Source organism: Podarcis bocagei (assembly GCF_964188305.1).
Source record: "Podarcis bocagei genome assembly, chromosome: 5".
Lineage (NCBI taxonomy): Eukaryota > Metazoa > Chordata > Lepidosauria > Squamata > Lacertidae > Podarcis > Podarcis bocagei.
In genome coordinates, this window is record NC_138129.1 from 44,438,108 (window position 1) to 44,459,616 (window position 21,509).

General features: G+C 45.0%; 1 protein-coding gene across 15 annotated transcripts in view; it reads left to right on the plus strand.

Annotated features, from left to right (window-relative positions):
- Positions 1-19,600, plus strand: part of PLEKHA6 (pleckstrin homology domain containing A6) — a 192,992-nt gene extending 173,392 nt beyond the window's left edge. For all 15 annotated transcript variants that reach the window (XM_081193388.1, XM_081193396.1, XM_081193402.1 and 12 more), the window contains 8 exons: positions 1,352-1,481; positions 2,513-2,622; positions 5,828-6,013; positions 6,582-6,746; positions 8,030-8,163; positions 8,991-9,133; positions 11,502-11,622; positions 13,488-19,600. In XM_081193388.1, the coding sequence (XP_081049514.1) occupies positions 1,352-1,481; positions 2,513-2,622; positions 5,828-6,013; positions 6,582-6,746; positions 8,030-8,163; positions 8,991-9,133; positions 11,502-11,614 (981 nt within the window). In that variant the 3' untranslated portion in view covers positions 11,615-11,622; positions 13,488-19,600. The remainder of the gene's footprint in view (positions 1-1,351; positions 1,482-2,512; positions 2,623-5,827; positions 6,014-6,581; positions 6,747-8,029; positions 8,164-8,990; positions 9,134-11,501; positions 11,623-13,487) is intronic.
- The last annotated feature ends 1,909 nt before the right edge of the window (positions 19,601-21,509 follow it).

Consider the following 21,509-nt stretch of genomic DNA (forward strand, 5'->3'; position numbering starts at 1 on the left):
TTTTTCCCCCTCAAACCCAAAGCATTTCCCCCCCAATCATAGTAATAAAACTAACCTCAAAAGTTAAGTTTTAAAACATGACCTACTGGTGACCATGGATAAAGTTGCCATTATAGGATCAAGTCATTCCTATGAACTTATCAAGAATTGGATGCTATTGTGATACAAGAGAGAAGTGAGTCAAATGTTCACTCTGGACCAGATTGAAATAGAACCCTCAAACATTTTACTGCCTAGAAGTTCAGCAGAAAATGCACAGAGACTCATACCTTTTATTCTGGGTGTTTATGTTGTAACAGAGGCCCACATACAGAGTTCATTATGATGTACATAAAATGCCCAGGCTGACAGAAAGGCTGTTTGGTGCAAGGGACCAATATAATGGTTGCAACTGCTCTGGCTCATTCTGCCATTCCTCGCTGTGGTTTTACTTCTATTGTCCTTTCCCTTCCCTGCATTCATCCCCTGTGATAGTCATCTGTGTTAATAGCAGAGATTGCCCACAGAGATGCTCTTGAGATGAAGCAGAAGGAGAGGGACTTGGGGAGGTTTCGTTGCCAATGTTAAAATGCCCATCTTTCCCAGAGGAAGGGGTGGGGGTGGGGAAACACCTCTTCAAGCTGTTGCATATTTTCTGATCAAGGGGGCAATGATTTTCCAAAGCTCTGTTGCTCTTGTATGGTTTTGAGTCTCCAATTCAGTGGAGTGGTGACGGCAGCTTATGTAATTAGCTTCCTTCACCAATACTTATATCCTAAATGTCTGCATCCTGCTAGCAATAGGAGTAGATGGGATGGAGACAAACCTTGTACCTAAGCTGTTGGTACCATTTCTACTTGGACTGTTGGCTCATATAGGCTTGCCTTTCAATTGAACAAAACAACAACAACAGTGGAAATCTTATCCACAGATAAGAAAAACTCTGGAAGGCTGGGACTGTGTTAAGCACCACTATTTTGAGATAGAAGCACAAAAAATCCACTGATCTTTGCTCCCAAATGCCAGTGCTTTGGATACAGTGTGCGCTGAACCACCACACCTTTGATTTGCTTTTGGTTCTTCAAATTTGAGTTGAGCATGAATTTGCCCCAATTTCTCCAGCTGATTGGTTCTTGGGCATTGGACACTCCTTGGGGTCATTTTTGGATGATGGGCAGGGGGCAAAGGTGCTTCTTCTGATTACTGCTTCCTTTCACTGTTTCTGTGTGGGCATTTCTGTTCATTTTTGGCATGTGTGTTTGTCTGTGTCTGAAATCCTGTGTAGTTAAGGAAAGTGGCAGCTGTTTGGAGACAGGACCTCTCTTCAGCTTCCCTTGCAGTTCCTCACAGGGAATTGTATTTGCCCCCACAGTCCAAGTCCAGCTTTGAGCAGAACAAGAAGGACCATCACCGGACGTCAGCCTCAAATTCAGCTGTGGAGGCTGGTCTCTTGCAGACAAGGCAAGACCCGGATGCTGATAAGCAAGTTGCTCTCAACAAAGGTACTGGCAAACAATGTGCATCCTGGAAGGGGACCTGATTTGGCTTACTGATTAGGACTCCTCCAGACAACCTGTCTATTGAGTAGTCCTCCTGACTGGCAGATAGATTGTATGGATAGATCTGCTCCATATTGTTGCCCTTATGGCCTGCTTGTGGACTTCCTTGTGGGCATCTGGTTGTCAACTGTGGGAAGCAGTTGTGGGTGGACTTTTGGTCTGACCCAGCAAGACTCCTCTTTTGTTTTTAATGGGACTCAAGGAGGAAGTATATTCAAAAAATAAAGCTTCCATTTCCATTATGGTCCATTAAGATGGGCTTAGGAATGATGGCAATTTAGTGTTAATAGATGCAAAAGCAGCTTCACTACAACAGTACATTTCTAGTGCAGGCTGCTGTTGAAATCTGGAAGGACACAGATGTCTGGTCAACACCATTAGCACTCTTCTGCGCTTTCCCACGGAGATGACCAGATGCAGTGTGGGACAAGGCTCCTGCATCTTCGGATGTTTGGAAGAAGGAATTTTGACAGGTGCAGCTTGGCTCACCCCACTGGTCCTATGATATGACAAGCTGCACCCATCCAAACTTCCATATCTACAAAACTATTAAAGATGTAATGAGCCTATGAGCTAGCTTCATCTCTAGATGCAAGTCTCTTACACTTCTGTTTAATTTCAATATAACTAGTTGTTGTGTAGTATGATATTACAGTGTTCTGATATAAACAGCCTTGTGTGTAGTTGTATGCAACTGAAAAATGTGGCATAAAAAATACTTAGAAGCAGCATTTTCAGTGAAAGTTGTGGCTGTCAAATCCTGTTGTTCCAGCCTCTTGGTATCTGAAAATAATGTAGGTTTTTTAATCTTTGGGTGGATGTGGGAAGCCATCTCTCCTTGCAATCAAAGGGCCATGGTGTCCCAAATAAAGAAAACATGGTTATGTCTGTCCATACCTATTGCCATTGCTAGAAACTTGACTTTTTGCTTCTTGCTGATGAAACACCTTTCCCTCTCCTCTTCATTCTCCCAGTTGGCATTGTTCCCCCAAGGACCAAATCACCCATGGATGATGACGCCATCCCCATGTCAGGTGTGGTGCGGAGGGGTGCCAGCAACTTAGCCAATGGGCTGAATGCCCGGGTAAGATCAAATTCTGCTGTCTTTTCCTAATTATAATTACCATCAGAGGGATTGAGGCCATACAGAGAGGGTTATGCTGCTTGCTAAGATGGGAAAGGAGCAGGAGGGTGGGAGAGGAATTTAAGAAGATCTCAGATTATAGTCTCCTTTTTTGTTTTGATTTACTAGTTAGAACACCTTGGGGCTGCTTTGAAGGGGCATGGCAATTTTAGAGAGGGTGTTTAGCCTTTCTCTCCACACACCCCATGCCTTTTCCTTGATGTAAATCTCGAACACTCGCGCACGCATAGACACACCCTGGGGGAAGAGACACGTACTAGACAAGTCCTGGTGCTGTTCCTGTTAGTAGCTGGAGAGGAGATCCTAATCACAGCTCTTTCACCTCTTCTCATGTTTTGGAAAAGTTGCAAAAGTTTAGAAACAGCAGCAAAAAGCTCATAAAAAGATTGGTATTATCTATTCACTTGTGAATTGCCTTCCACATATATGTCCCAAGACAATTTACTGACATATCCTTAAAAGCAGCTAGAATAATTTTTAAAAGCAGCACAAGAACAACCAAGTAAATGTTTTTTAAAAACCAACATAAAATGGACCCCAGAGGCTGGAAAAAATCTCCCTGCCCCACCTCTTCACTATGAGCAAAGCTCTAAAGGTAAGCTAGATGTCATTGTGTCCGTCCCTCTGTATGATCACCCAGGTCTTCTGATTGTGAGGAGGAGACTTCGCAAGCACAGCTGGCATCTGCCTCAGAAGCTTGCCTAATGCAAGGAGGGCATAAGCAGAGCCAGTGGGCATGCGGCATTGGGCACTGAGCCCACAAAGCAAACCACCCCTCCTCTGCATAGATGGCAAGAGAACTTTAATATTCAGAGGGGAGGAATACCAGTCAAGGATATACAGTGGAACCTTGGTTGTTGAATGTAATCAGTTCCGGAAGACCGTTTGACTTCCAAAACATTTGACAACTGAGGCACAATTGCTGCTTAGCAAAATCCATTGAAAAAATGGAGAAACATGCCTTGGAAGCCATTCGACTTCCAAGGCATGTTTGAAAATGGAAGCATTCACTTCTGGGTTGTTGGCATTCGAAAACTGAAATGTTTGACTTCCGAAGCATTTGACAATCAAAGTTCTACTGTGTTGCTTTTTGAGCATTGAAAGGAGTTTGTATACACAATTCCTACCATCTTTATGACAACCCTATGAGGTAGGTCAGTGTTGCTATGATCCCCCTTATTGCGAATAAGGGCTAGAGGGCAGAGAGAATATGGCTTACTTAGAGCTAAGTGAATTGATGGCTTTAGAGTTAAGGTTTGAACAGGGATCTTCCTATCCCAGGCTCTTAGGAAGAAGCAAGACATGGCTGCTGCTCAAAAGGTGGTGCACTCCATTGGCTGCTGCTTGAAAGAATGCAGTGACATCCCATCTCGCCTCCTTTCCTTTTTATGAGGCCTTAATAGGTAGAGAAGAGGTGGGGAGACAAGTCTGCTGTTTTTGTTTCTCACTACTGTATATCTAGTTAGAAGCATTGGAAGCTGCTTTATACTGATTTGCACCATCTAGCTCAGTACTGTCTACACTGGCTGGCAGCAGCTCTCCAGGATTTGAGGTGGGGTTCTCTCCCAGTAGTACCTGAGAGTGCTGGGAATCGAACCTGGGACCTTCTTCATGCAAAGCACATTCTGCACCACTGAGCCACAGCCCTTCTGCCCTTGGCCACTGAATTACACCAACTCTCCTCTTTTGTTCCAAAGATAGTGTCGCCAGGAAAGAGCACTGGGGCTTAACTAGATTAGCATTTAACTTTCACTTGCAGTGCTCTGGAAACTCTCCCCTAGGGTGCTGAAGTCAGTCAACATCTGTCTTTTCTCCTCATCCTTTCTTTTCACTCAGTAACTGCCGTTCTGTTCCCAAAAAATGCACAAGCAGCAATAAACTCACAGCTGCAGAGCGCAGCCAATGGATTGTTAAATTGCTTCCTCTTTTCTCCTCCCAAATCTGTCACCCCTTTCAGAATCACAATCTCTCGGACTCACTTTGCCCGTCCTGTCTCCCCCAAACTGTTTTGCCTAGTGGCTGTCCATCCCTTGGCTCTCCATCTTGAAGGGCCATAATAGCTCAGTGGTACAGCATTGCTGATTCAATCCCCAGTATCTCCAGGTAGGATGGAGAGAGATCCCTGTATGAAATCCTGGAGAGTCACTGCCAATTAATGTATAGATAATATTCAGCTAGGGTCATAGGCGCAGACTCCATGGGGCCTGAGGGGGCTCGAGCCCCCTCAAAAAAATTTTTGGGGGGGCTCAGCCCCCCCAATAATCTCGGGCGCCCTTCCAGCAGAACGCCGCCTCCGTCCCCCGCCTCCTCCCCACCTGCTCCCTCGCCAGCCAGCCAGCCGCGCGCCCTAGTCGGAGAGCCCCGGCCGTCCCCCGCGAGATTAGGGAATCCCCGGGGGCGGGGGCTCCTGCCTCGCTGCTTCGCAGCACCACCGCCACTGCCAAGGCACTGCCGGGGGGAATTTCCTTCCTCCTGGCAGTTTCAGCCCCCGCGAGAACAGGGGAATCCCGACCGGCCACACCTCCCAGCCAGCCCTCTCTTCTCCGGCTAGCCCCACGTTTCCCGCATATCAGCTGTTCCGGAGCTGATTAATAGGCGCAGCACACTCTCCCCTATTCGCTCACGAGGAGGCGGCGCCACTTTATTTGCATATTCATGAGCTTATTTATTATTCATGAGCTTTCCCGCCCCCCCCCCCCCAATATTTTTTATAAGTCCGCGTCCCTGGCTAGGGTTGCATATGCACCATACATTTAAAACACATTGCTTCCTCCAAACAACTCTGGGTATTCTAGACCCCTCATAGCACCACTATTCCCAGCACCCATAACTTACTACAGCTCCCAGGATCCTTTGCGGGAAGTCATGTTCTGCAAGCTTATCGTGTGTATGCAGGCATGGACCAATGGCCTGACTCTGCATAAGGCAGCTTTCTATGTTTGTGTATTTCTCTCCTGATATCTCAAGTGAGCCCCTTCTTCTCCTCACAACAGAAACCAAAAAGGTTACGTATAGGTCTATGAATAATAACATTGGGAAATTCAGGGGAGATTTTTGAGCAGGGCATTTTCCTACTCAAGATAAACCAGCTTCTTCCCATCGCTATATATACCCATGAGGCTCGTGTGTGTGTGTGTCTCCCCAGGACAGGCCAAAGAGTGCAGTATTTTCGAATGAAATGAAGGCAAAGATGAGCGTAGAGGAGCAGATTGATCGCATGAAGCGCCACCAAAGTGGTTCTATGAAGGAGAAGAGGCGGAGCTTGCAGCTTCCAGCCAATCAGCAACAGGCAGACAGCCTTCTCTCTAAAGCACCTGCCTCTTACAAAGTGGTAATGTATCCCTGTTGTTGTTTATTAGTTACATTTTTGCACTAAGGTGTCTCAAAGTGACTTGCACAAGTACTGTATAAATTACAAAGACATTAAAAGCAGATATGCAGCAAATCCTACCCCCACCTCCACTTTCAAAAAAAACAAAACAAAAAAAAAGCCCACTGACATAACGAACTACTCTCCCAAGACCTGGGTAAATGAAAATGTTTTGGCTTGGCACCTAAAATTGCACAGCAATGGTAGAGATGATTCAGCCATGTGAGTCTGCCCACCTGGTATAAGGCAGGCCACAATACAAAGTTGCCACCTTTGAGAGCAAGACCACAGAGCTGCCCTTTCCCAGCATAGCGGCCTTCTGACTGACCTTTTGAGTGACCATTCCCATTGGACCCAGCCAGCATGACCAAAGGAAGGCTGCCTTAGAGTGTGGCAGGTGAGAAAACGATGAAGGCAACGGGCAAGGAATGAAATATAAAATACCAGCAAGTGCTTATGGAGAGTGATCTGCATTTCTATCACGTCCCAACTCTAATGTGTGTGTTGGTGGGGGCATGATATGTTCTAGGTGCGCAGACATCGCAGCATCCATGAGGTGGACATATCTGATCTGGAAGCAGCGTTACGCTCTGAGGACTCTGGAAGGATGTATGAGACTCCTCGGGAGGAGATTGCACGTCTGCGCAAAATGGAGCTGGAGCCAGAGCATTATAATGTGGACATCAGCAAGGAGGTGAAGTCCATGCTTCCTCTGTGCCTTGGCCTACACATCATCATCATAATAATAAATTTATTATTTATGTTCTGTCCATTTGGCTGGGTTTCCCCAGCCGCTACAAAAAATAGGATCCTTCTCCCTCATACGAATTTACAGTGTGGTTTAGGTGCCTGGTTTGAAATTCACAGAAGTACATGTAAAGATGGAGCAAGATCTCAGGGCATGGTCCGAGGGCAGTGGAGTCTTTTCCCTTAGGACGAATGGGGCATTGCTCCATCCATCTTAGTCTGACCTCAGTCAACCCCCACCTGTCTTCCTGCTTACAGCCAGTCCAGGCAGGGGGTGCTGCCTTGTCAGCTTCTTCCTCCTCCTTAGTCTCAGTATTTCACTTACAGAACTCAGCAGGCAGAAGGATGGGGACAAAAGCAGACTTAAGTTGGCTCTGTCTGTCATTGGCTCTGACTCCACCTGCTGTTGGTCTCTCTGCCTTCTGCCCTACCAGCTGTCACTGCGGCACACAATGCAGCCACCTTGCTGAAGCTAGGTAGATTTGGGTCTGACTGGTGCTTGGGTGTGAGACTACCTTGGGTTCTATAATGGGGGAAAGGCAGAATATTAGTGTACTAAATAAGTAAGATAAAAAAGATGGTCCCTGAGGGTTACCACTTTGTATGGGGTGTGCGCCCTGGCTAAATGATTACACTGTATGTTTGCAGGGGTGGAGGGGATGAAGAATGCTGTCTTCATTGAGAGCCAGTGTGGTGTAGTGGTTAAGAGTGGTAGACTCGTAATCTGGTGAACCGGGTTCGTGTCTCCGCTCCTCCACATGCAGCTGCTGGGTGACCTTGGGCTAGTCACACTTCTTTGAAGTCTCTCAGCCCCGCTCACCTCACAGAGTGTTTGTTGTGAGGGAGGAAGGGAAAGGAGAATGTTAGTGGCTTTGAGACTCCTGCGGGTAGTGATAAAGCGGGATAACAAATCCAAACTCCTCCTCCTCCTCCTCCTCCTCCTCCTCCTCTCCTCCTCCTCCTCCTCCTCCTCCTCCTCCTCCTCCTCCTCCTCCTTCTTCTTCTTCTTCATGTCAAAATGCCAGGACAGACAAGGGGATAATCTGGAGAGAATTATGTAGCCCAATTCAAAGTTAGGGTGTTTTGTGTGAGATCTGATCTAGAACTTCTATTAGAAATAGATGTGGGTAGTATCATGGCCAAGGGTTGGATGCTCAAGAAAGGTTATTATGTCAGTTAATCTTCATTGCTGCCTTTTCAGCTCACAGTCTGTTTCGTTCTGCTCTTCAGCTTTCCACCCCAGACAAAGTCCTCATCCCAGAAAGGTACATTGAGCTGGAACCTGATACTCCACTGAGCCCAGAGGAGATGAAGGAGAAGCAAAAGAAAGTGGAGAGGATAAAGACGCTGATTGCCAAATCCAGGTGCATTGCAGACCAGAACCTTCTTTCGCCCACATCACATGTTTTTGCTTTCTCATTATGCCATCCAGTCACTGATCATCAATCTATGCCTGCTTTTCCATGGGCATTTACTGAGGAATAGCCATGCTCTGTTCACTCACTTTTAACAGGGCATCTGCATGACATTGTAAACAAAACATCCGGCTCCCATGCTTTCCCTGCTTAGCTTCTAATTCTCCCCCACCCACAAGCCCAGATTTTTTGAATACAATAGAAAAGCTGTGCAGCTTAGCCAGTTGTAGATAACCTACGACAAGGGATGTAAGAAGCTGGCAATTTCCATAAATCACATAGCTATTTACATAAGATACATTCATGTCATTGTAAAGGAAATGTCAAAACAATGTAAAACAAAATAATAAAATATGTATCATTTGTGGAACTATGTGAACAAATACTGATTGAATTTGCTTGACTGATTTCCATTCCTGAGTACAGACGAGCACTCGAACTGCTGCAATTTTTGTTTCCTTTTCCACATTTGTCAGAATTCCTCCCTATCACTCAGCTGTTGTTCTCTGAGGATACTCCATTCCATTTCCACCTATTTTCCATTCCTCCCCTCTAACCAGTCACTATTCTGTGGCTATTGAACATGCTTAATTCTCATGGGGCTGTTTTTGCAGTGGCCCCTCTTCAGGGAATAGTGATGTTTGTATGTGTGTACCATCTATCAATGCTTCTCCTATCCCACTGATCTGCCTCTTTGAGTGCTAACTCCCTTGTAGCCAAAACATGTCCTGGGGCAGCCAGCTGCAGGTAATAACCCCAAATTCCCTCTCTTGCAGCATGCAGAATGTGGTCCCCCTCAACGAGGGAGAAGTGGACGTGACCCAGGACCCAGAAACCCAGTTGCAGGAACAGGAGAAGCGAATAGAGATCTCCTGCGCCTTGGCTGCAGAAGCCTCCCGACGGGGCCGCATGCTTTCAGGTAAAGTACCGGTGCAAGGAAGATTAGGCAGTGAAGCAATGCAGCCGCAAAGAAACAAAAGGCTTTTCCTCCCTCTGCAAGTTCTGCATTTAAGTGTGGGATATATAAGTCATGGTAGAAATGAATTACAGATGACTACGTAATTCCCTTGTGCAGGCAAGGCTTTCAAAATAAGATGGATTTGACAGCTGGCATGCTAGCCAGTGTAAATTAGAACCACTGCTTTAAATTAGTTATAGTGATTTATAAAGGCCAGAGAATTGTCTTGCAACGCCAGACGTGCTGTTGCAGTGCTTTGCTTTTATACTAGTGGCGATGTGTCAAAAGGGGCATATTTGCATCATTGCTGCCAAGTGCCACATAATGTCAAACATATATTAATTGGTCTCGGCTGTCAAGTTGCTTGTGCAGTGACATGCATTACATTGAACTTTGCTGTCCTCTTTTTTTACTCCTTTAATTTGCAGCCCTTAAGGAGCAATGCCTGGCAATTGGCATAAACTTACGGGTCCTGAAGTGATGTGTGGGAAACATCAATTCTAGCAAATTAAATATATACTATGCATATATTATGTAAAAGCTGGTCCATTCTTTTAGCTGGTCTTAAAATAACCAGTTGCATCCCATTTTTTCAAAAACCTCAGGTAACTAGCTAATGCAACGCAGGGCCCTCCAACAAAGGCAGCCCAGTTTCCACGGCCCAAAGTACTGAGAGGTTGCCATCCATTTAGAGGGACTCGGGAATAATTCAGCATATCTCGAGTGGAGGAAGCCTTAGCTTAAAGCTTAGGCAGGAAGACCACATACCTGCCCAGTGAGCCAAGTGCAAAGAGGTCCAGTTCTCTTCCTAAACCTAGGTCTTGAGTAAGATGAAGTAGTTAGCCCTTCCTGCTATTACCAGCTGCTGCTGCTGTTGCTGCTGATGGGCACAGCTTCCAATTTTCCCTATAATGATGGCATTAGATGAGCTTGTGCTTGGCTGCAGGGGCAACCAGATGGCTAACAAGAGGAGAAAATAAGGTTCTCCTTGGCCTGCACATTTTCTTCCTCTGCTGCTGCTGCTGCAGTGGCTGCCTAAGCAAGAAAAAAGACCTGGGGGCTTTTTCCCACACAAGAGGATGCATGGAATGTTTTCCCTGGAGGTGTAGTGTTACTGTTCAGTACAGGGACAGCCAACATGGTGTCTTCTAGATGTTGGATTATGACTCCCATTACTCCTGGCCATTGGCTATGCTGGCTGGTGCTGATGGAAGCTGGAGCCAAACAACATCTGGAGAGCAATGTGTTTGCTGTCCTAGGCTAGTGCATGCATGGCAGGGGTCAGTTCCCACTGGTTTCCATTAGGGGAATACCAGAGGAGTCCAAGATACCATGTGTAACGCTGCTTCCCTTTCTGAGCGTTTTCAATTTCTATCAGTTCAACCCTGGGAAAAGAATAAGAGACCAGGGTTATGCCAAATGGCGGGAGATTCACGACAAACAAAATGCAGTGTTTCTTCACACAGTGCAGCGCCAACCTATGAGACCTCCCTGTTCAAATGCAGGAATGCGATTTTGCTGTGGGAACGGCAAACACGGCAGCTGGCAATGGGGTTCATGGCCTGATGAAAATGGCTTGGGGACCTGCTAGCTGTGTGTTTATCGTTGCATTTGATGGATTTCCCACCACCTGCACTCTACTACCCAGCTACCTCTGGCTGCTGAAGAAGCTGCTGTGTAATGCTGACTTATTTGCTTTGTGGCCAGGCTTGTGCAGGAGGCTGGAGGGAGATTATTATTATTCAAGCCACGTCTGGTCTAAAGAATCTATCATGAATAGCTGCACCTTCCGGGGCTGCTATGAAGGCATTCCATTCACATGAATATTAATGCTTAGCGCTAGTTTCTGATGAGACACCAAGCAAAAAAATTATAATTCAGCCTTCCTTTAATCACATGGCAGGGTAGGGTGCCCATCTTCCTACAAGGTGGTGTGTCTACCTCCCTACAGGGTGAATGGTGTGCTGCTCCCACCATTGCCTTACTGTGCGGTTGTCTCTGTGCAGTGCTAGTGGAAATCACATACGCATAACACAAGGAGGGAGCTATTTTGTGCCACTCTGTGATTTCTGATCATGCTTCCTATTCCCTTTCCTCTAACCCCTGTTTGCTGTATGGCAGCTTTCACCAACCTGGTGCCCTCCAGATGTTATTGGACTGCAACCCCCACCAGCCACAGCCAGCACTAGCTGGGACTGATGGGAGATGTAGTTTCGCAACTTCTGAAAGGCACCAGGTTGTCAAAGGCTGCTCTATGAAATGTGTTTCCTTGCCTTTGCTTCCCATTTCTGTATGCTCTTCAGACCCTGTCTCCATTTCTTGTTTCCAGCTCAGTGTGCCACCCCGAGCCCTCCCACCTCCCCAGCCTCCCCGACTCCACCGACCAAGTCCCTCTCGTCTGATTCATCCCAGGGCGGCGACAGCCATTTTATGCGTGTCTGAGCCATAAAGTAAGCACTTCTCTTTTTTTTACTTTTACTTTTCTTTTCCCCCCTTTTTTTACTATGTTCATTTCATATCTCTATATGCCTTGGTCTCTTGGAGAAAAGAAGTGGTAAGCTTCTTTTCCAAGAGTTTCATCTCCTCTCCTCACCAATCCATCCATTCACTGAGATCCACTAAGGTAACCCTTTCTTCTGTGCTGTGTAAGTTCAGACTCCTTCTGCAGAGTTAAGGGCAAGATGCTTCTGTGGTGAATCAAGGTGCCATGCTTTGTTCTGGAGTCCCTGGGGCAAAGTGACCTTATTTCAATGAGCAATGATTCCCCGTGCCAATTAAACCAGGAGAATATTCTTGAATGAGCACATTATTGTAGCTCATAGTATGGACCTAGGAGACCCTGCTTGGTCACGTCATGAACACAGTAGATAGCCTGGGCCCGAACATGCCACTGGGTGTATTTTCTCAATACACTGGGTGTATTGAAATCAGAAAACATACTTAAGTTAAGAACATAAGCAGAACCTGCTGGGTCAGAGCAATGGCCCATCTAGTCCAACAGTCCATTCTCACAGTGGCTGACCAGTGGGAAGCCTGCAAGCTGGGCATGAACACTTCAGCTCTCTGCACACTTGCAGTTCCCAGCAACTTCTATTCTTAAAAGGCCATAAGCTTAATCAGGGAAATCAAAAGCAGTAGTGGCAGAGCCACCATCCCAACGCCAGTGTCACTACAGCTTACTAGGGTGGTGTTTCTGTGGGGCAGGGCAGCAGCAAGGTCAGGGCTGCTGGTTTCCTAGCAGGTAGGTTGCTGTTGCTTACTGGGAGAGGAAGGACAATGCCGTGGGAAGGTTAGCATGATGCAAATGCACCATCAGGAGCACTCGGTTGATTCTGCCAGTGCTTTTGCACCACACTGACCACCCCACCACTTCATCCCTCTCCCTCCCAGAAAGCAACAGCCACCAACCTGCTGGAAAGCTAGCATAACAGTTTTCCCACCCACCCAATGTGCCACTTCATAACTAAAGGAATGGTTGATGTTAAGCTGAACTGCTATGTGCCACCATTAGGGACACCATAGCTGCTCCTTTCACAAACCAACTGGTACAGAACATCCAAAATTTGGACAAAGCTATGGAAATATTATTTTTTGTTGGATTTAGTCTTCCATCAGCTCCAGCCAGCCTGGTCAAAGGTTGGAGATGACAGGAGTTGTTGTCCATCAGCATCTGGAAGGCCACAGGTTCTGTGGCTATAACACATTAGGTTGCTTCTGTGAACTGAACCAAAAGATGGAGATGGGCATCTATGATAAGCCACAACTCCATCTTTTAGGCTGGACAATGGCCTGGGCATTGGCCCCATTTGATAAAGTAGGACTTTCTTCCCACTATACACATATAAGATTGTGCTGTTAGTTTAGTCATCATCTGTGGTTGACAGACCAAAATGACAGACCAAAAATTCTTACAGTGGTTTTCCTCAACCTGATGCTCTCCAGGTTGGCTGTGCTGACTGAGGCTGATGGGAGCTGTAGTCCAAAACATCTTGAGGACACCAGGTTGGGAAAGGTTACTTTAGAGTGTGCTTCTGAACTGTGTGCTAGAACTCTGACTGACATGTGTTTGACCCAACCTTTCTTGGTGAAGACCTTTAAGGCTTTGAGAGAGCTCCCAGAGAGAAAGATAAAGCTGTTAATGTCATTGAAACCTCTCACTATGACATTCCTTCAAGGCACATCTAGCAAATTCACAGCCTCTGCAAATCCCTCAAGCCTGCTGTGAGGGAAATGTCAAAGGCCTGTGCAACAGGCCCACAACTTTAGGTTCTAACAACTGTCACTGACTCTCTTCTCTTCTCTCCTATTCTTCCAGCACAGGCCCTGGCTGCTGTGAATGCTGTGAAGTTCCACGGAGCCACGTTTTAACCCACGGCGTCTGCACCCCAACCGCTGAACAACACGTGTGGTCATTGTTAGGGTTCTCTTGGCACACCCATCTCCTTCAGTCAAGCTGCGGAAACTTTTCGGGAAAGAATAGCTGCCATCAAGGGAGAGCAGGGATGGCATTTGCCTTTGTCCCATTTCTTCCTGCCCCACTGCTGCTGCTGCTGCTGATATGGCCTGTACCAACTGCCCACAGTTCAGCAGGCTATAGTGCAGGAGCCATTTCCATTCTTGCCAGACAGGTCCTCTGAATCAGGTGCAGCAGACTCCCAAGGCTAAGGACCGGCAGCAAAAGAACAGCTGTGTCTCGGCAAAGAGGCAGCACTGAGCCAGAAAAGGGATGCTGGCAGCAAGACTGGGAGGTGATGTAGCTCATCTCCTGGAGCTCTATAGCCTGCAAGTGCCGGCAGCAGGGAAGGAAGATTGTGTGAAGAATGACTTTGTATCTGCAGCCAGGGAATTCATAACCCTCTACTGAAGTGAGCACTAGATGTTTCTTCTCCTCTTCCTTCTCCCTCCTTACACACACACACACACACACACACACACACACACACAGCCCTTTGGTCTCTCCTCTGCCAACCAGAATGGCTTTTAGCATCTTTCGCCTGTGGAGCTAAGCAACCCGTGCACGGCCACGCTTCCCTGCTTATGCTCACAGCCTTTCACAGGAAAAGGAAAGACAGCAAGGAAGCACAAATGGACGGCCAGAACTTTGTGGATGTGGCAGAAGACAGAAGGTTGACCGTGTGGGGACCCAAAGTCGCTTTGGAATCTTGCTAGGGTTGTGAGGATGTTGCTGTGGCTGGGATGGGCCGGCGTTTTCTTCTTTCCTGAGCTTAGGGGTTGGGTGGATGGAATGGAAGGTGCAGGCAATGTATGTGGATGTGTTTTAGGGGTGCGGGCGGAAGATATAATGGGGGAGGGAAGAGGTTAGAAAAGCTTAGTTGGCTGTGATTCGCCACTAGGTGAAGCTTTAATGCTTTCTGCAACCCAGAGAGGTTGTCTTTTATCTGTAGGGGAAGAAAAAACAAAACTGGGTCTGGATGGGTGATCTTTCTTCTCACATCGCAGCCAACTCGGGAGAGTGCCACTGAGCATTTTCCTCCTGGCTTCTCCAGGGCTTCAAGTAATAGGATCAAAACTGTGTGCTGGATAGATCACTGTGTTCACCAAGCACTTGTCGCTTGCACCATCAGGTACTGCTGATGAAAACTGGATAGGGGACTAGATGGAATATAGATCTGAACTAGACCGGATGGGCCATGAATCAGCCTCCATGGAATGTGTGAAGCAAAACTCTCCTGGCTACTGGAGAAGGGGAGGAGGGGGGACTAAAGCAAGACCCCTGATGTTCATCATGTATCCTCTTGCTTTATTCCCCACCACAACAGCTTGTAGGCAGTGCTTTTTTTCTAAAAAAAATGTTTAGGAGTACTCTCATTTTCCTACTCATATTGAAATTCTGCCCCTCAATGAGGCCAAACTTAGATTCACAAACTGTTTAGGGGTATCTGTCCCCCTGCATCCCCCCAGAAGAAAAGCACTGCTTGTAGGTGATTTGGAAGTAGAGTTCTCTCTCAAACACAGATGCCTGCAGCCTTCATCAATCTCCTCTCTGAAGGGTGTAGTAATCATTGCCGTGACCTTTCAGAGTAATTGAGCTCGTATATTAAGAGCATAGGACTAGTGATGCACCTGCTCCAAGCTCAGACCACCTCAAATGAGCCCTCATTAGTTTCTCAGTAGTTTGAGAGCAGAACCAGCTCAGAATAGAGATTGGCCAGAGGTGCAGGCAAAGAGAGAGGACTTGGCAGACCTCAAGAAATACCAACCAAACCTCTCTTGAAACGTATTCAAACTGTGCTGATTCATACCTAGCCAGGAAACTTACCAGAATGAGGGTCTAAATTGGACCTTCTTTCGCCTTGCAGTTGTCTTCTGAAAGGGGACTTATACCTGGTAAGGCTTATCTGAATATCATTTAGGGCCGTGGTAGTCAACTTCCGTGCTCTCGGAGGATGCTTTCTTCTCTAGTAATCCATGGGCTGGACATATATTTCACCACACAACCTAGACCTTTTTAACAGTAGTCAAGCTCTGCATTAAAGCTGGCACCAACTTGCAATAAGGGCTTTGCAGTTCTGCAGCATAGCACTCAGGCGTGGATAGGGCATTGCACAGCAAACCCAGAGAGATGTAACATTAAAGCATGGGCTGCCTCACACCACACCTTTTGGAAAGAATTTTACTTCTACTTGGACCCTGTGGGCCAAAGTTTTTACACTCAAAATATTGTTGGGCCATCATGAGGCACATGAAATTGCTTCATACCAAAAATAAGGTCAAGCTGGACAAAGTCTTCCCAAGCTGGTTCCTTCATTCTGTCTCGAAAGAAACTCAGATTGTTCTAACTCTAGCTTAGAACACAAAAATGCAGCTGTCTTTTCTTTTTTTAATTCCCTTGAGCTGGATTTTCAGATGGGGTCTTGGTTATTTTGTTTTTGTTTTTAAAAAGCTGGATTCCCATTCATTCAATGTTTTGTTTGATTGTTTCCTTGAAGGGTTGACACTTTAGATTGAGATTCAACTTCTAGGTGGCAATTTGGTTGATTTGAAATGCTTATACATTCACCAAAAAAGTTAGCAACTTCATTCTGGACCTGGCTTTATCATAAGCATGTCCATAAATGTATTTATGAGTTTTAGTCAAACGTGCATCAAAACTGGGGGATCTTTTTTCTATATTTATTGGAGCAATACTGCTGTGGCTTCTAAAATCTGCCATTCTAGAACCATATAATCAAGGCTGATGGAGACTGAACATGAGTTAGTTTTCTAAGATACTGCTCAAGCTACAAGGTGGGCTGATCTCCCACCCCTTAGGTCATGGCGCTCTTAGATATTCTTTCTAGAAGGTTTGGGGGCAGGAAGGATGATTTGACCAAAGAGAGAGAGAGAGAGAGAGAAGTAGAAGCAGAATCTCTGAATTTTACCAAGCCCTACCTGTGTTATCCACCATAATTTGAATACTGTCTCAAATAATCTTATTTAAGTGATGCTCTTTGCAGTGTTGTAGTTCTATGAAAAAGTTGGCTTGACAGAAAAGAATGGTTTTGAACTTTCCTCCCAGTACAATGCTCTAGATACTAAGAAGCTTTCCTTACCTTGGGTCAATTAGGAGTAAGTTCAGTATCCAATGTATGTGGTTAAATCAGCAGGTGACAGGTCAGTGTACAGAACTAAACTAAATGTGAAAGTGACAGACCCATCTCTTATAATGTGGGTCTGCCTTAATCTCCTTTAAAACCTGGCTGAGTGAGAAGTCCCAGTTTTAAAAGGATTGCACAGGTGAGAGGAGCTGAGAGCTCTTCCCAGACCTTCCCCATAGCCCTTTTCCCTCTACTGGGCTGACTTATTTCTAGTGAGACGAAAAGTGATGCTGGGAGGCAGACTGCAGGGAAGATAAACTGAAGTGGAGCAGAGTATTCGGTTTTCCACTCCACATGCACTATTTAGTGCGCTAAATTGGAATCTGTGTATACACGATTGGGCAGTCCTAAATTTCAAGAAACAGGCCTACCACCATCAAGTCCAGTTTGTTCCTGAGGCAGGGATTGGGGGGGGGCTCTAGGTGCTGTTAGACTCCCAACTCCTTTTGACCCCAGACAGCATGGCCAATGGTTAGGGAAGCTGGAAGTTGTAGTCCAAAAACACTAAAGGACCACAGATCCAGGAGATAGGAGCCCTGTTCATGAAATGAAAAGGGACAGTTACAGAAACTGTCTCCCCACCCCAGTGGGGGATTGCTTCTGAGTATACATAGATAGAACTGCACTGTGAATTTTATTAGTGTCCATTTCCCACGTTCATTTTAACAAGCTTCCACCTCGTAATCTCCCACCTTGGGGTTAGCTTCCTCCTTGACGCTTCTGAAAATCCACCTCAACTGATATTGACCAGAATGATAAGTTTTTGGCAAGTAACAAGATCTTTGTCATATAACGCAATGGAAAACTCTTGGCAGGCTATCCCTAAATCAGATATGTTTTCCACCTCCCTGTCCAATGAAATGATGAAGTCTGTTTTGTTATTTAAATGATCCTTTTGGCAATATGTAGAACACTCCAGGGAATCAGAGTTTTTGTTCCTTTCTTTCTCCTTCAACATTCCAGGATGATGATGTTAAAAATTATTGGTTCTGCTCCTGCAGTAGGACCCATGTTAGCTCATTAAAAACTGTCCCTTCATTATCCTCTACATGCCTTAATATATGTTTTATGGAAATTATACAGTGATGTGTGCTAAATATCTATATCTTTGTTTTTCCCCTCTTCTCACTAAACTGTTTTGTTTCAAGCTTATGTTCTCTCTCAGTGCACAGGGCCACTGAAGCCAGCCCTGCCACTGAGTTACTGAAATGGAGTCACTTTGGGCAGTTTTATCAGAATAATTAAGAAAATAAAAAAATAAAAGAAGACATATTTAAATAAATATATATATTTTCTGCTTTTATTGAAAGCAAATTTATTTAAAAATAAATGTAAGCTGTCAATTTAGAGGAATGATGCATTTATTTCCTTGTTTGTGGGGTACGGCAGTTGCTTTTGTATGTCAGGGACCAGTCCTCAGCTGATGCTGTTTGGCAATGGCTCATTTGTTGACTTAAGCCCATAGAGGCTCTGGCCCAGGAGGTACATTATAGGAAGATGAGTAGGACTGTAGCATATCAGGGACCGCAAAGATTGTCTTGCTGGTACGCAGCTATCCCATGGGGATTCATGCAATATAGGTGGCTTTCCCCCTACTTTGTGTCAATGCTACTTCTTCTTTTATACTTTTTGTTCACGTGAATGTGTTTTTGTGTGGCAAAGCAGCTGGATTTCATCCTGTCTCTCTCCATCATGATCACTCTCCCAGCTACTACCCTTCCCTACTACCATTCCCCTTAATATTGTTGGGGAGAGACACATCCTTCAGATGTGACCTGCATTTTCCCTTGTTGTGAAGGAATCCTTGACATTTTCTAAATGGTGGCAGCTCATTAGATAAGCAAGAGTCGAAGAGAGGCCTAAATTAGCCTCTTGAAAGCTTGTCGGCTTGGGATTGACCTTCCCTTGACATCAAAGTAGGCCTCCTTATTCCACCTCTTGAGATAGTGGTTCTACCTGTGTATCTGTTTGAGAGATGTGGAGGTCACCTCGAAAGGGTACAGGTGTCAGTGAAACCATTCAACCAGTGTTCACATAAGAAAGGAATGAAGCAAGGACTGTGCCACTTTTTGCAGCCTCTTGCCTATTTTTCTTTCAAGGAAGTTTTGGATCCTAGGTCCAATTACCCTTCCCCCTTCTTTTCTTGCAATTGAGAAAGGCTTTAAAAATGGCACGAAGGATGTCAAGGAATGTTCTCCATCACCCCTCACCAGCCCTCTGCTCAGTTAATAGCTAGGTGGAGTCTGTGACCAATTATTGCTCATGTCACTTTAAGTGTTTTGAGGTTACAAGCTGTGAGCTCTCAACAGAATGCGTTTCGCATCACAGTTTTACAGTATTGTGGAACATGTTTTTAAATGGTTTTATTTTACGTGTTTTCCCTTCACTTCTAACAACACTTTCATATGCCAGCAGCACCTGTAACCAAGAGGAACTACATTATTTATGCACATTATTTGAAGCAATTTTTATTTTTATTTGCTTGTGTTAGGTTTAAAAAAACTATCAAAAAAGCAATGTGATGTTGATGTCTTTCTTTTGTATAAAAGTGACCTTAGATGATGACAATTTTAAAAATTAGCAGTCTGTGATTTTAAAAAACAGTATGTCAGTGGCTTGGGGTTCTTCACACCAAACCATGGAATAATCTTTCCAGTAATTAAATCTGCAGCAGCTTGCTTAATATTCCCCTCCCAGCAGCATTTGTTCTAGATGTAGCTACTTAAAAAGGTCAAAATCTCACACAAGGAAAACAAAACAAAACAAATAAATGCATTTGTACCTTGCAAGTTTGTATAAAGCAAATAAATAAAAATTGATGGTTTGTAAATGGACGGTGTGCTTCTCCCATTCTTCTCAGTGTGCATGTCAAAGAGTTGGGAAATGAAAGAAGGAATGACAAAGAAGCAGCCTGCTGGTAAGATTAGTTCCTGACAATCAGTATCTCAATACGGAGAGCCAGCTTGGTGTAGTGGTTAAGAGCAGTAGACTCATAATCTGGTGAACCGGGTTCGCGTTTCCGCTCCTCCACATGCAGCTGCTGGGTGACCTTGGGCTAGTCACACTTCTCTGAAGTCTCTCAGCCCCATTCACCTCACAGAGTGTTTGTTGTGGGGGAGGAAGGGAAAGGAGAATGTTGGCCGCTTTGAGACTCCTTCGGGTAGTGATAAAGCGGGATATCAAATCCAAACCCTTCTTCTAAAAATGATAATGATAATAATAATAATAATAATAATAATAATAATAATAATAATAATAATAAGTATCTCAATACTAAATGCTCTTCACCACCAGCCTTGTGCATCAGACCAGTTGATGGCCCTGCAATTCTGTGCATAGGAAGAGAATCCCACCAAGTACAATGGGACTTATTCCCATGTAAGTCTGTACAGGATTACAGAGGTTCAGCACAACTCTGTACAGATCTTCTGAGAACTAAATTCCACTGAATTCAATAGCAGTTCATTCCAGGTAAGGGGGGAGAGGATTGTACTCAGAGAAAGGAGACTTAGATGTTATGTTAATGGGCAAGGTAGTGCATCACAATAGTTATTTGTACGGCGGTTCCATTTTTGCCAAACCTTTGAGAGATCAACTTATAAAATGATTGCAAGAATTTCAATAGAAGCAGCAAGGATAGTTGGGTTATATCATGAGCATGAAAAGACATTTCCTATTTCAAAATGTGCTGAATGATTCACTTATTGGAAATAGATTCTCTTCTTGTGTCCTTAGTTATTTGTCAAGCACCAAAAGAGAACATATAGATCTTGTGCCTTAGTGACGCAGATATAGATAATACAGCTGTCCCTGGCCAGTTAATTAGCTTTTTATTATGGTATTTCTTTGCTCGCTGCTTGCATGAGAATGGGACATGTATTCTATTTTCCATGCAATAGAAAAGGAAATGCTCCAAGACTGCGTCAGAGGGATTTTTATTATTATTATTATTTCTTGAGGCTAATAGAAGATGTTTGCATGAAACAAAATAGTTGGCAAGATGCTATGCAATATACCAATGGTCCAGTGGCTGGACCCTATATCTAGCTGATAAACCTTCCAGATTCTTTTTTGGCCTTCACATCTTTCCACCCTGCCCTCTAAGCTAGGGATTCCCAAACTGGCCCGTGGGCCACCAGGAGTCCATAAGATTCATTCAGGTGGTCAACATCATCTTGGAATCACAGAACTATAGAGTTGGAAGAGACCACTAGGATCATCTAGTCCAACCCTGCAATGCAAGAATCTTTTGCCCAACGTGGGGCTTGAACCCACAACCCTGAGATTAAGAGTCTCTTAATCTGTGGATTTGTGGTTGAAGATGGGAGACAGCATATCCATTGCATAAAATATCCATGTTGATTATTAATTGTATTTTGTTGCTTCTTTTAATTCTAACATTGGCTGTTATTGTATTCTATGGAGTTGCAATGGCTACAACTGGCAGAAAAACCATTAAGCGGTCTGTTAAAATGCTCAGGATTTTTCAAGTGGTCATGGGAAAAACAGCCAGCAAACTAATCTCCCTTGTTAGCAGAGAGGAGCGTCTGCCCATGATGACTGCAATTGATGGGCAGGTTCATGTGAAAGCAGGTACCCCCTCCTCGACATGTACTTCCCGATTGCAAATAGGGAACATGGAAAGGAAAACAGCCCTCAAGGCTACTGTGCATTAACTCCTAGAAGCCAAACAAACACATGAATGAATTTACTTTATTACAGTCACAGACCAGCATAAG